At 46.6% G+C, this 15,581-nt stretch overlaps 2 protein-coding genes across 7 annotated transcripts in view; both read right to left on the bottom strand.

The window, feature by feature from the left end:
- Positions 1 to 15,581, bottom strand: part of B3GNT2 (UDP-GlcNAc:betaGal beta-1,3-N-acetylglucosaminyltransferase 2) — a 73,168-nt gene that overhangs the window by 21,434 nt on the left and 36,153 nt on the right. The gene's annotated exons all lie outside the window — the stretch shown is intronic.
- Positions 3,832 to 15,581, bottom strand: part of COMMD1 (copper metabolism domain containing 1) — a 65,876-nt gene continuing 54,126 nt past the window's right edge. For 3 of the 6 annotated variants that reach the window (XM_071424308.1, XM_071424325.1, XM_071424331.1), the window contains exon 3: positions 3,832 to 8,624. In XM_071424308.1, the coding sequence (XP_071280409.1) occupies positions 8,517 to 8,624 (108 nt within the window). In that variant the 3' untranslated portion in view covers positions 3,832 to 8,516. The remainder of the gene's footprint in view (positions 8,625 to 15,581) is intronic. The other 3 variants (XR_011678778.1, XR_011678780.1, XM_071424320.1) reach the window with 3 other exon arrangements.

The following is a 15,581-nucleotide window of genomic DNA, read 5'->3' as shown; positions in this document are numbered from 1 at the left end:
ACTCCAGTTAAAACCAGTCCTGGGAGGGTGCTGGCTTCCAGGCTGGCTGATTCTGGGTGGCAAAGGAAGCTGTGCCAACACCGTGTGCAGGAGATTTGCCAAGACACTCCCAGCCCTGGGCAAAGCTCTCAGCTTTGGGCACAGCTGCTCCCACAGTGAAATGGGAGCTGCACACCAGTGGCAGAGGCACTGTGCCATCAGGCCTGGGGCTGCTGCTCCTGGCTGAGGGCCCCTTCTTTGGGTGGCAGGAGCAGAAGGGTCAGCAAAACCAGGGTGAAGAGAGTGCTTGGGCTCATTTATATGGTGGCAGTGTTGGGCTGGGACCTACCTGGGCTGTTCTGGAGCACACTCCAAGGCACTCATGAGTCTCTCTCCAGAAGGGAATTTGTGCCAGCCCTGTGGGCTCTCTGTCAGGAGAGAAGTTACAAGCCCTGGGTGCAGGGACCTGTGCAGCATGCTGGTGCCCACCCTGGGGCCTCACTCCCAGCTCCCTTTCCTGCACCATCCTGCTGCCAATGGCTTCTTCCGCCAGCCAGGCACTCATGACTCACCTGGTTTCCCCCAAGACCTGCCATTGTTCTCCTGTAACCATTTCAGGTGGATTTGTGCTCCTAAAAGCCACCCCAGGGTCCATAGGCTGTTTGCTATGCCTCAGTGCTGACTTAGGCACACTTGTTACTGCCCAGACCACCTGGGTGCAGGATGTGGCCCCCAGTGCATCAGAATTACAAGTGATCAAAGGAGGAGATCACAAAGGTTTTCTCCTGTTATTGTAGGATCTGCAGATAATAAACAATATAATAAATAATAATTCAGAAATAAAAGATAGGACAAAGGGAAATTAAATAATCCACATATCAAGTTTTAATATCCAGCCTCATAGCCACAAGTTACTGAAGAATGACATGGAGGGAAGATACATGCAGGAGCATTAGGGACTGGGATCAGCAACATTATTGAAGTAGATGAAGGGTTTTCCCTATGCTGCTTGATGAAGGGTTTTCCCTATTCTGCTTGATGGAGAAACCCCCCTGACATGGATGTGCTCTCCATGAATAAATGAAACTTCAGAAACCAGCAGACATGAGATCTAGCCTTGTAAATCAGTAAATTACTGCCCCAAGAACAGAATCACTGCAGGTTTTGTGCCTGATCCTGTACACATTTATCCTCCCCCATGCAAATAGTCCTCTGGTGTTAATGGAGCTGTACTAATTTGGAATGGCTGGAGATTAAGCCGTTGGGGTTTAGCATTTCAGCCAGCTCTGATTGCAGCACGCTGCAGTTACAGGGCTGTTGGATGACTCAAAGGTGCTCCCGTGCTCTGGAATAAAAGCATCCACGGCCATTACACCACGTCCCCAGCAGCCCTGCAATGCAGCCCGGGTACAGCACTGGAGGAATCCTGCCCTGCCCGGCGGGGAAGGGAGCAGACACTTTGCCCAGTACTGCAATGTAAAGCTTATTTCTGTCTTTCGTTCTCCCTGGGTATGTACCAATGTTTTCCAGACACTATTTCACTACTGTTGCACTGCTTGCAAGCATCTTAATTTAAATCCCATTATAGATGCACCAGGGCAAAATGATCTGTCCACAGCTGAAATAATAAACTGGAGTGAAAACATCCTTGGGCTGTGAAGAGGCTAGAACAAGCACTAACTTAAATGTATAAACTTACATAACATTATTTACAGAAAGGAGCCCAATTGTCAAAGGCCCTAAGAGAACTGGAACATGGGAATGTTTGTTCTCCTTGCAAAGAATAATTAATTATACAAGTTTATAAATTCCAGTTGCTTTGCTTGCTCATCTCCTGATGTGCCTAAGGACTGCCTGGAAGGTATTTACAGTTCCCAGCCACCGGTTCTAGAGGCATTTTTTTAACCTTGTACTTCTGCATGCCATTGCCTCACAGGATCTTGGAGCAGGGATTTAACTCTACACACCTTGTTCCTCAGCCACAGAAAAATGCAGATTTGTTCTGAGGTTCTGCAGGAGTGAGTTTATTTTAGGGAGATGCCTGGAGGAGGCCACCACATGTTTTTCAGAGGGTGGTGGGGTGACTGCTGTGTTCTGTGAGTGCAGGGAGAGCCCTGAGCCACATGCAGGTGGCTGGGATAAGCAGACACCTCTCTCTTTCTCTCTCTCTGTCTCTGTCTCTGTCTCTCTCTCTCTCTCTGCCTGGGCCACCCATCCACTCCTGAGGTGGCTTTGCTTATTTGTCCCTTTTGCTGCCAAGAGCAGAGACATCATGAAGGCTCTCATGCCCTGCGAGGTTTGATTTGCCAGGCAGAAAAAGTGCCACTAATTACTGAAATGCACTATATAGCTTCCCAGCAGTGCTGTGTTCAGCCAGGGCTGCCAACTGGCCAGAAAACTCAGGAGATGATTGCTGCCTTCCAGGCTCCTCTCAGAAACACTATGGATTTGGGGTTTGTGCTGCGATTGCTGTTTTTCTCCCATCCACTCCTGTAAAATGTCACTCCTCGAGGGTCTGAGGCACTTGCTGGCATCAAAAAATGCCATTTATGCAATTACCTTTTTTTATGTATTCTCCAATACCATCCCATTACAACAGCTAATGGCTGAGAGCTGGAGTTCCAGTGCTGCTGGCCACTAAGGCAATTAAAATGCAAGTACCAAGTCACCTGTGTGCAGAGAGAATAATAAACGGGAAAACATCTTTGGGGAAATCTCTCTTGTACCTCCTTGCTCACAGATGCCCTCTGCCAGCTCCCCATTTCAGGGACCTCCCATTGCTGCAATAACCCTGCAATTGCCCCAGGGTCAAAACCTCTAGGTGGGATCTCCTCCCCTGACATGCCTTCAAACCTGTTTTCCTGCAAATTCTTGCACTGGAAGATCTGCCTTTCTACCATTAAAAGGAAGGAGGAAGGGCAAAGCATTTGGAGACTTGAGCTTTGGGGTTGGTCAGCCCCATCACACCTGGTGGGAAGCTCCACAGCACCAGCCACAATTTTGTGCTTGGACAAGAAGCTCAGGTGATATCCCAAAATAACACTTTCCAAGGGCACTGGCAGTTCAGAGGTGAGGCTGCAGCTGTGTCCCTCTTGCCACCTCTCCATGGGAGGTGACACACACCGTGTCCTCTGGGACTTCTGTGGCCCTGAGGAATCACCCACAGGATTCACACTACTGGGAAAAGGCATCTTTGGTGTTGCGTGTGTTTTTTGAGGAGATGGGGGCCTCTTCCACAGCTTTGGCAAAGATTGGCTGAACCAGTGTGACCTGGATGGATGGAAACAGCTGGATTTTGGTGCACTGAGGGGAGGTGCACTGATGGTGACAGCTGCCTGTCCCCCTGTGGTGGCATCTTTACCCCCCTCACGGCACAGTGGGAGACCCAGGAGCACAGCTCTAGCCTCCACATTGGATTAAATGACACCCCCAGCCACACTTCCCTGGGATTTGGGAATAATTTTTGAGGAGGATTTTAACAGGCCCAGCTTCAAGGCAAGGAGCCCTCGCCTGTTTTTCCAGTCTCAAGCCACATGAAACACAACACATTAAAAAGTCATCAGTGGCTGCTGCTACAGGACCACTGCATTCCCCTTATTCAAAAGGCTCCCTCTGTCCCCAGCACTGAGGACCTCTTCATAAATATTTGGAATGAATGAATAAACTGTTGAAACTGCCCAGAAGAAAACATTTCTGCGAGCAATCTATGACTAGTGAGAGCCTCAGGGTAAAACTTCTCAGATACTTGCACACCTACAAATGGTCAGTAAATACTTAAATCAGGAAACCTCCTCTGAAAAATGGTGAGCATTCAATAAGTAGCTAAGAATTAACCCACAGAAAAAAAATCTCTCAAAATATCAATGAGTTTATTAAAAAGTCCAAGCACAGTAAGATGTGGAGATTATGGGCTCCTGCAGAATCCTTCCCATTGTGTGAAACACAATGAGAGCATACACACTGTTATTCACACTTGCAAAAGGGCCTGTAAGAAAAAAAATTAAAAAAAAAAAAAAAAAAGGAGAGACTAAGCAACCTGAATAATCGGAAAGCAAATCAACACCAACATAAAATAAGTGTATCATTGTGAAAAGTGCCAATCACTTTTTTAAAAATTTTAAAAGTTTAATAGTAATAAAATGGTTATAAAAATAGCAATACAATTAGAGTAATAATAATTTGGGCAATTTAGATTAGGACAATATGAGACAATAGATACAAAGAGTTACAGACATCTGGGTACCTCTTTCTGGGCAGCACGAGCCTGAAAAAGGACACACGTTAACAGAGGATTAACCCTTAAAAACAACAGCCTGTTGCATATTCATACACCTCATACATGATGCATAAATTCCATTCAAACACAGGATTCTCTCTGGTCATCGTCAACTTCCTCCTCCTAACAGCGCCTTGGAGGCGGGAAGAAGTTTCTTCTGATAAGAGAGCAATAAATTCTTTTTCTCTGAAAGATTTAGGTGTCCTGGGGCTGCTATCTACATAGCATGTGGCTGTATCCTACATAGCATAGTTTCTATTAGAACATTTTTTTATAATCTAAAACTATATTTAACACACTACTTAAGAGAATTAAGTAGCATTAGTTTTAGCATTACTTTCTAACACAACACATATAATATTCATTTGAATATTTGCGAAAAGCCAATCATAAAATACTCATTTTTCACAGCGGGGCAGCAGCCAAGTGCTGCTGACTCCGGGGCTGGCCCTGCTCAGCAGCCACCGCGGGACAGGCAGGATCAAACCCAGCCCCCGGTGGGAACCAAGCGTGCCCCAGCCCCAGGGTCTGCCAGCAAAGCCGAGAGCAGCGGTGCCGCTGCGGGGACAGCTTCCTCAGCCTAAGGACACTGGAGCCTGGCAGGAGTCCTGTCCCTGCTCCAGCCCTGGCTGCCTTTGAGGAGTGGGCAGGAAAGCCTCCCTCAGGGGGCACTCCCTCCTTCGGCCCTTCTTCCCGCTGCTTCTCCCTCCCTCCCTCCCTCCCTTTCCCGCTCTGGCCGTGCTGGGCCGCTCGTTCCCTTGCTGTGAAGTGACGCCTGCCTGTTTCCCGGGAGGAAGGAGGAAGAGGAGGAGGCCTGGTGCCACACTGCTGGCCTGGCTTAGCAGATGGGCAAAGGAGCTGGAACCACAGTGGTCTCCAAAGCCGGGTGAGCCCCAGTGGCCAAGAGGGCTGCGCTGGGATGTCTGCTCAGCTGGATCCATGCAGGATTCCAGCGGCCACGTGTGGCCCCAGCCAGTGCAGGAATTGCCTGGCCATGCATTCAGGATGAGTCTGGATTACATCTGGGCTTGGGAAGAGGATTTATGAAATCTCTCCTGTACAGGAGCTGTCATGTGCCAGCACCACAGAGATATTTAGCAGGACCACGGATAGCAAGTGACATCCCAACAGAAGCCATGGGTGCTCGTGCCTTTCACTCAAGAAAGCAAAGCAGAGTGGCACTGCAGGCTTTGTCCCCTCCAGGTTCAGCCAGAAGTGGCCACAGGCTGGAACACTGCAGGCAGGGGCAGGTGGGTGTACACACACAGAAACCACCTCAGCAGGAAGGCACAGCCCTGCCAAGGAGCAAACCTGCCCTCGTGTGCCAGCAGCAGCTGAGGATTACAGCATTGGGAAGCACAGCATCCCCTCCCCTGCCACATCAAACTTGGTGAAGCAGCAACAATTTTGCTGCCCAGTGACTACCAAGGACTGAGCAGTGTGGTCCTCAACACACTCAGTGCTTTTTTTTCTTGTTTTGCACAGTAGTTTAGAAAGATCCACCAAGAACAAAATGAGGACTGTTAGGTATCCAGGGGAGGGAAGATTAGGAAGAGAGAGAAGCAACCACCCATAAAAACATACCACTTCAGACCTCAACTAAGAAAGTATCCAATTATTTCTTAAATGTCCCCTAGACTTTCTGCCTCAGCCTCTTTGCGTTGTTAGCCATTCCACAAATTTATTATTCTTTGCATGAAATAATACTTCCTGACATCTGTTCCCAGTTTGTTTCTCTTTAATTTCCATTTATAGCACATTTTCCTATCCTCTGACCATGTTAAAATAAAACAATAAGTATGTTTGACACAGTGCAAGCTACTTAAGATCATGATCCTTCCCTGACCCTGATTTTTTTTTTTAAATATGTCCTAAAACGCAGAAAGCACTTGAATGAACTGAGTTGAAAAAGGCAACAGAAAGCTCAGAGAATCACAAAGCGCTCATTTCACAGCAGTGCTGCAGCCAGTGACTCAGGGAGCAGCACGAGGAGCAGTTTGTGGTTACAGCCCAGCTCCTCTGACAAGGATCAGCTGAAGGCAGCTGGGTAACAGAGATGCTGGGGGCTCCATGAGATGAGAGGTCAGAACCAGGAGGCTGCAAGAGAAAAGGCAGCAGTGGGACAGGCACAGCAAAGGAAATGTTAATTCCCTGTGCAGAGACACAAACTGGCTGGAGGGATGTTTCCCCTTCTGACCAGGCAGATGGGAAAAGGTGCCCTTCCCTTGCTCTGAAGAGATTTCATATCCAAGTGCAATCTGGCAACTCCACAAGCAATAACTTCTCAAGGAGATGAGGAGTGCTTTAGCTATGGCACGAGAACATTTCATGTTGTCATCTCTATATTGGTACAAGCCCTCAATGTAATTTTAGCTTAGGAGGAGGTTGCTTATGAAACAAATATAAAATGGCAAGAAGCAATGTAGCCTCCAACCAAATGTGTGTACACACCTTCCAGTCAAGTGACAGAGCAAAGCAGGAGCCAGCATTGTCACCTTTTTAGGGACCACCAGGCAGCTCTGCTGGAAGGAGATCCTTCCATCCTGTTCTGTCCAAGTGCTGGCCTGCCCAGGCTCAGCTCCTGCTGAGCCAGTTCAGTGTGTGGGACATCCTGCTGTGACCAGGCTGGCAAGGTCACAGCCCTGAAGGGAAACACAGGGAACTGAAAACCCCTCTGGGAGCCTCTGCCAGCGCAGGGGCAGCAGCTGCTCTGCAGCTGGGTGTTCCAGCACAGATGTAGGCACTGCAACAGCCAGGAGCCATCCAGGCAGTGCAGATCCTGTACCCCTGACCTGCCTCTGGCAGATTTCTTCACTCACACAAGTGTTTTACTGATAAGGCCTCGGGCTGCTTTAGGGAGTTTTCCTTTACCCACATTCTGAGCTGAGCTGGATGCACTTAGAAACCTTGGGTTCCATCTGAGGCTTTCTCAGGTCAAACCAAGCCATGAAAAGCAGGACTGAGAGCAGCCAAGTTCAGCTGTGCTCTGACAAAGCACTGGCCCCTCAAACACAGCGTGCAGCTCTGTGCCAGGGCTGCACCACTATAGCCCAAGAGCCAGAAGGTGATGAGGCTGGATTGTCTTTGGGGAAGCAGATCAGACCCTGTACAAACACCCCAAAATCCCACCCTGTCCCTGAGAGTCTTCTCCAAATGCTCCTTGAGGTGGGAAGGGACCCACAACAATCTTTGAGTCCCAAAAATCCTAAATCCCAACACCTGAGAGTGTTGTCCAACCTCTCCCTGACCTCTTGAATCATCCAGAACTGGAAGGGACCCATCAGGATCAAAGTCCAGCTTCTGGCCCAGCACAGGTCACCACAAATTTTTCCCCCAAATCACAGAGCATTGCCCAAATCCTCCCTGACCTCCTGAATTACAGACTACCCAGAGTGGCAAGGGACCCATGAGGATCATCCAGACCCTGCACAGACACCCCAAAATCCCACCCCGTGCCTGGGAGCATTGTCCAAACACTCCTGGAGCTCTGTCAGCTTTGGTCACCATTGCCTGGAGACCTCTTGAATCATCCACAGCTGGATGGGACCCATGAGGATCATTGATCCCACACTTTGAAGGCACCATCCAGCAAATATCTGGATCAGGTGCTCTGCACATGCAGGATTGTTCCTTTTGGAAAACCAGCACCTCCCATTGACCAGGAGATGCTCCCCTGATTGTCCCCTGCCTTCTGCAGCCAGCTTGGCCAGCCCTTGGGAACCATTGAATCCCTGGCAGCACAGAGCTCACAGCTACAAAGAGGTGTGTTTGTGCCTCTGCTCCCTGAACTCCCTGCACTTCAATCTGCTTCCCTGGGCTTTAACTCTGAGCAGACAGAGCTCACAGAGGTGGATTTGTCCTATGAAGTCCATGGTTTGGAAGCATAAACATGAGTTTCCCCTAATCTGCCTGTTTCTTCTGCTCATTTCCCCTCTGCCACAACTGGCCAATTTACCTTTGCTGTTCATCCATCCCAGCATCCACAGCATCTGGAAGACTCCAGAAGTGACTGAGGAGATAAAGAGAAAAGCTGTGCTACACCCCAAGGCCTGATTATGCAAAGCTTTGTGCAAACAGTGTTGCTGCTGCCTTGGAAAACAGGTTGGGAGGAGGGGATGAGAAAGCTTCACAATATGATTTAGCCCGTTCTTGGGGTTATAATCTGGATTTAACCAGCACCCCCTATTTTATGTGCTGAAATAGGATTTATGAAAACATACCAAGGGTCATTTTTTTTGTAAGTTGCAATCTCTTTATTTGATTAAGTAGTCTGAGTCAACAAAGTCATATTCTCCTCTATTTCTGACAGTTTCTTCAGCATCTGGCTCACCTTGGCCTCATCAAACTCCAGGCAGAGAAACTCCGATTCCTACAAAAGAAGAGAGAACAATATTTGAGAAAAACAATTATGTTTGATCCCTGTGCAGAAGTTTGGTGAGGAATTTGACAGCTTAACTCCATTTGTCAATGGACTTTCTTGCATTTTCCTCTCTGATTAGGAGCACTAATTTCTATCAGTGATAAAAATCCAGGTGGGATCTGCCTGAGGCAGATGTGTTTGCAGGAGGCTGAATAAGAAAGTGTGAACAAAATCCTGGAGTATGTCTCAGAGCATTCCTTGATTAGGAAGCACTGGAAAAGTCAGATCTCAAGCAATCCATGAGTTAACTGCTGAGGCTTTGAGGAGACCCAGATCCTTGCTGAGTGAACCATTCTGCATGAAGACCAGCAGAGCCAGACAGCATCAGCCTACCCTGAGCAACTGCTGCAAAGTGGGACTGTAGAGCCAATGCCTCTTCAGCTCCCGCTGGATCTCCCCAGTTCTAGCATCCTTGCTTTTCCAGACCTGACTAGAAAAGTCCAGAGCAGGCTTTCACACAACAGCTCCTGCAGGAGGAGCAGCTTTTCTCACCAGCCCAAAATAATCCCAGTATTTGTAACACATTTCAAGTCTCCTTTCTCAGACGAGATCCAACAAGAGCTCTCTGTAACCTGACCTCTCATTGCTCCACGTGTGCTCCAGCCAGGGGCTGGTCTCTGTCCTGACCTTTGGGAAGGAGTGGCAGTGCCGTGCTGGGCAGGGACCTGGTCCTCCATGGGATGACCTCCAAGGCCAAGCTCCTGGTGACTCCTCAGGCCTTCCAGCCACAACTCTGCACCCCGAGTCATGTGAGCCCATCCACAGATTTAATCAGGCCAGGACTGCCCATGCAACCTTTGAGATCTGCTAAAGCTGATTTCATGGCTTAATCACAGGGGAATGTGAGTGGACAGGAGGAGATGGAAGTGCCTGCTTCTGGAGGAGATGTTTTTCCCTGAGCCTAAACATAAGGAGTACTTTTTTTTTTTTCTGTTCCCCTCTTCAGGTTTTGTCAGTCAAAAGGAATGTAAGTTGATCAAAACAAAACACTTCGATTACACAGAACTCTTTGATTACACAAAGACACTGCCACTTGGTACAATTCAGGAAACATTCTTTTAGCTATACTGCAGCTAAAACTCTCCCATGTGGGCTGGATGGTGTCTGGTTATCCACTCTCATGTGCACCAACCTAAAACCTGACCCAAGAGGGCTGTAAACCAGGCTGCTCAGAACTCAGTTTCAGTTTTATTTAATGCTTCGTTAGTTTATCTCCCCCATGAAAAACAAAAAATAAGAAGAACAAAAAATAAGATGGAGCCATGAAATGCAGAAATCCTTCTTCCTTCCCTAAGGCATCCTCCAGGAGCAGGAGAAATGGTATCCCTGCTCATCCTCAGCAGGAAACAAGGCATCCCTTCTGATCCTTCCTACTGCTAAAAAATAATCCAGCCCCCTTGGAGTTAAGCAAAACCAAAACCAGACTCGAAGTCCTGAAGCCCAGCACTGCTGCTGCCCGGGCTGGAACCGGGGCTTCAGCTTCAGGCTGGGAAGCCGAGCTCGGTGCCCTGAGGAAGGTGTGGGAAAGGATGCGCATTTCCTGCAGCCGCCTTGGCTTTGTCCCTCCACGCTTTCCCACCCCTCCTCCCCTTTCTCTCCCGAGCCCGGGCTATAAAAAGGAGCTGCAAAACAAAACATCCAAGAAACACAAACTGCCCCCAGCCTTGAATCGGGTTTTCGAGGAGCTGCAACAACAAAGTGCTGCAAAAATATTTATATGAGAGACTAAAAGAAGCACGACTTTTTCTGTCTCAGCAACTATACTTACAAACCCCATGTATTTTTAGAAAACCAACCCTCACAAATTGAAAACTTAAAAAAATTACAATTGTTCTCTATTGTATCACTTTGGTCACCTACTTAAAATGCTTTCTAGCAACTTTTATACACGTTATATTTCTAAGTTTTAGCCACTACATTAGAACAAGAGAAAGGAACTCCTCAGAATTCGCGTATCATTGCATTCATATTAATTTCCCCTTGATTTGGAGGATCCTACAAAAACAGTGAGCATTTCAAAGCCACCAGCCAAGGCGCCAGACCCACTCTTAGAAGCCACCTCAACTCGACTGCGGTGCTTGTAAGATCATTAGAGGTTCTTTGTAAAGGAATTATCCCAGCTTGAATTACCAGGAAAGCTCTTCAGACAGAGCGAAAGCATCAGCTTCGGGTGCCTGTGTGCAAACACAGCCAGCCAGCCGAGCGCTCCTGGCCTTGGGTACCCAGGCAGCCTCTTCCCGGGGCAGGGGGGAGGATTGGAGGGGTTTGGGTGCGATCCTTTTGGAGCACGCAGTGCAGCCATGGGCTCTGCAGAGCCTGCCAGCCAATGCAATCGCACTGCTCCATAAGAGATCTTATTGTCTTCTATTATTTTAGGTTTTGCCTTAGAGTAGGATGTTTTAAAAATTTAGCTTCCCCTTGCATATGTAAAAACTCATTCTGTAATGTCACCAAAACTTGCTTTCAAGACAGCTTGGTACCTTTCGTTGTGATTAAGAACCCACATCATTCATTTTCAGCCTCCCCAATTTTTTTTTGATGAACAGAGCCAAAAAAAAAAAAAAAAAAGAAAAAAAAAACCCCAAAAAACCGAGTCAGACTTCCAATCAAAAAGTAGATGAGTTCAGAAGTGCTGCCATTTTGGACATTTTGGGCTTGGCTCGTAGCCAAGCGCAGGGCTCCGGTTAAACCAGAGATGTGTTAGCACAGATGAATATCGGACCGTTCCCATTAGCAGCAAATTAGGCTGAAACACCAAAGGCGGTGGGGGATAATTAAAACAAGGAGCTGGTCCCCAAGACATAAAACAAGGAGCTGGTCCCCAAGACATAAAACAAGGAGCTGGTCCCCAAGACATCGCCGAGCCGGGACTCGGAGCCAGCACAGAGCGAACGTGCCCGGGAATTCACAGCACATCAGCTCCCACAGCAACACCCACGGGCGCAAACAAATGTCATTTTGCTTCCAAGGCATTGACTACGCACAAAAGACAAACTACTTGTTTCAGAATAAATCTACTGCTGATATTTTTTGCAAAGAAGTGTTAAGAGATTGCTTCTCTGGAGTAAAAGAAAACACCTGCAGGGGCTTAGGTATAACCTGCTGTTGCCAAAAAGCCTGGTTTATCCGGTAATGTCAACTCTCCCACTTCCTCCAAATTTGCTAATTCCATGTAAATACTATTCCAATAAAACACCTGCAGGGACTATCCTGTAAATATTATCCCAAGTCATAAGTGTAATTGTATTTCAGCAGGAAAATCAATCACAGAATCACAGGATGGCTTGGGTTGGAAGGGACCTTAAAGCTCATCCCTAGGCAGGGACATCTTCCACTAGACCAGGTTGCTCCAAGCCCCATCCAACCCACCCAGCTTTGAACACTTCCAGGGATGAGGCATCCACAACTTCTCTGGGGAGGCTGTGCCTCACCACCCTCAGTCAAGAATTTCTTCCCAACATTTACCCTAAACCGACTCTCTTTTAGTTTAAAACCATTCCCCTTGTCCTGTCACTCCATGACTGTGTCCAGAGTCCCTTTCCAGCTCTCTTGGAGCCTCCTTTAGGTACTGGAAGGGGCTCTAAGTTCTCTCCAGAGTCTTCTCCATGCTGAACAACCCAAAGTGTCTCAGCCTGGCTGAGGTGCTCCAGCCCTGGCAACATCTTCATCACTCTCCTTTGGACTCATCCCAGCAGGTCCATGAGGTTCACTGGTCAGTAATGGTCAGCTGTGAGCCTCTATCCTCATGGCTCAGCACCAGAGCAGGTTTTGCCTGAGCCAGTACCTGCTCACAGGCTTGCATGGCACACAAATGCAAATCTTAATTTAAAAAAAGAAAAAAAGAAAATAAGATGGGGGGGGGGGGGGGGGAAGAGGATATTAAAAAAAATCCAAATGCCCTCCCCAATACCAAAAAAGGCAAGAGAAAAGAAATTAAACACCACAGCCCCTGCCCCTCAAAATCTCAACATAACCAGAAATTCAAAATGGAAATTAGACACTTATTAACGGTGCAAGGACACATTTTCCTTGGAAAAGGCACATCCAGAAGTCATTTTTGCAATGATGCTGCCAAGCTCTATCACAGAAGCCTTCCTTCACTGCAGACTATCCTTACTCATCACTGTGGGAATTCGGCACTGTGCTGCTGAATGGCAGAAAATAAACCCTGATAAATTCACCCCTGCACTATAAACTTGCTTCCAAACCTTTCTCTGGGTGGCCTCTCCCTGGTGCTCACCATTCCCAGGTGACTCCCCAGGGCTGCCTGGGTCAGAGGGTTCTGTCCTGTCACATGTGCAGAGCTCTCTCCCATCCCCTCTTTCACTCAAACATCTGCTGCAGGAATGTCACAATACATTACATCCACCTTGCATGAATGGTCCAAAAAGAAGAAAAACCTTGGATTTTAGCTTGCATTTCCTTCTTCAAAAATCACACTTATAGGACATTAAACTGGATAGTTCCACTGGGTGGAAATATTTCATGTCAGAAGTTTATGAGAGCAATTTATTTTTGCCATTTAGATTCTTGTCTTAGGGACATCTGATAGATGGTAAAAAGAAAATAAAACCACAAAAAGTTGCCCCAAACCAATGGAGAATGACGAAAGTGTGAGATGCTGCATCGATTCTTCCATCACATTGCATCAATCGTGATCCCACTGTGAACTTCTGGAGTTATTTTTATATTCATTAATATTCTGCAAGATGTACTGGGGCATATGATAATGACAGCAAAATCTTGATAATTCCACAAAAAATGCAACGGATTGCAATCCATTGATTTCACACTCCCACATATCTGACAATACTAAGTTCATTATTTTTAATTCAATTTAGAGCTATTTTTGCTACAATCATGCTCTTCAAAAACTCTAATGTAAAGTGTAATTCATTTCCATAATACTGTATAAAATAAAGCACAAATATATGTAACTGTGAAAGCCTTTTAATTCTCCATTATTTTGGTATTACATGAACCAGGAACCTCTTAAGCAAATTATTATTACATCCCCTTAAAAAAAAAAAGTTAACTCGATTGCAGATTTTTAATACTTTTAATGTAACATCAAGCCTGTAATATCACAGATTAAGCAGATTAAGGATTGCAGAAAATGGAACAATTCCAAAGGATAAAAGTAGATCCCTGATACTGCATAGCAAATGTAATGTCATTCCTTTTACATTATCAGCCTCCTGAAAATATTCTACCTCATATTTTATATCTTACATGAAGAATGAGCATTTCTGGATGCAGCTTTAACCTGCTGCTCCCTGTGCCTTTTGGAGGTGCAGCTTTCTTTTCAGGAAGTGTTGAAGAAAAACAAAGCCAAACCATAATTTAATCAGTATAACTAATTAGAAGTTAACATACTCTGTAGCTTTTATACATTTCACATTAAAGAGCTAACAAGAATAACACAATTCTTACTAATTAACAAGAAAAAAGGACAATACTTTTATGAAAGCCTCTTCCTATACAGCTCTGGTGATATTAACTTTCACTGGTTTCTGTAGACCTTCCAATTTCTCTCTTTTTAACTTTTTAAAAAAATGACACTGTCTCTGGTTTCTGACCTTATGCATTCCCCACATCCCACCCTGAGTGCTGCCCCTGCACAGACTCATCACTCCAGGGGTTTCCTATCCACTGCTCCCCTCAAAACCCTCCCACCACAGTGTGCAAGCTGGCAATGGACAAGTGCAGGATGTCCAGCCCAGGTTTGGGATGAGTGATTCCTGATTTCTGTTCACCCAGTGCTTACACAGCTCCAGATGCTGGGAGGACACTGCTCCTCCCCTGGGGATGTCCCTCAGAGCCTTGGCTGATCAGGGGAGGCAAACATTGCAGTGCTGAGGGCAGCTTGCTGTGGTCAGAAAGGAAAGGTTATAAAAGCCACAGTTCTGCTGGAGCCAACACAATGCACAAAAAAGGACCTGGTTATGCTGACAAAATGCAGATTTCATTCTCATTTATGGATGACTCCAAGCAAGGTCATGCCTGTGACTTTTTGTGTGGCCTCACCAGATCGATTGCTGTTTGCTAAGCCTGCTCACCTGGTTCCTCCAACACCTTCAGCTACCTGAGGCTCAGGCTACCCCACAAAATCTGCTGCAGTCACAGGAGCTTCACAGAACAGAAAACCCTTTATGGCTCTCCCTCACTGAGGAGTGGTGGATGTTTGACTCTGTACAATGCTGCACCTGCACTCTGGAACATGCTCAGCTTAGGCTAAATCCTCTTGGAATTGAGCTGTTGGACAAAAACTCTACCTTGAGGTGTTCAGAGTATCCTAAACTTTTAAGGCAATTCTTTTTTCATGAGGGCATCAAGAGGCACCTTTCTGACTCTGCAGTCACCTTGAGCTTACTATTTCCATTGTTTATCACTTGCTTTTTTCCTCAAAACCCTCCTGCCCCCTGCATTACAGAACTTCCTATTAAAAATTAAAAAAAAAAAAAAAAAGAAAATATATATTTAAGGAAAAACCTCAAAAGTATTTTTTCCCTCATAGTCTTGATCTTGGATATGTGCAAAGCAATCTGGGGAAGGATCCAGGCTGGCATGGGAAATACTGAAACACTGACCATGTAAGCAGGTCATAGCTGAGGGCCACTAAACACAGGGCTGGGCAATCCCAGCCAAAGGCACTGCCAGAACTTCTGTCTTCTGAGATAGGAATGGAATTGAGACAGGGGAACAGAAAGTGTTGTGATCTAACTCCTGCTGCAGGAATGAAAAGTGAAACCTCTCTGTATCTGAACTGTTTCTAAAAAATATTGCAAAAGCACTCACTCCTCTGACCCCTCTCTGCCCGCCAGACACTGTTTTGTCAAAGAAAGCACACCAAATGTTCCCATTTGAATTCCAGCATCTTTGAAAGCACAGCTGAGCTCCAGCTCT

Source organism: Agelaius tricolor, unplaced genomic scaffold, assembly GCF_023055355.1.
Source record: "Agelaius tricolor isolate 1412-34295 unplaced genomic scaffold, bAgeTri1.0.p SCAF_1, whole genome shotgun sequence".
Lineage (NCBI taxonomy): Eukaryota > Metazoa > Chordata > Aves > Passeriformes > Icteridae > Agelaius > Agelaius tricolor.
This window is presented reverse-complemented; position numbering and strand designations above follow the sequence as displayed.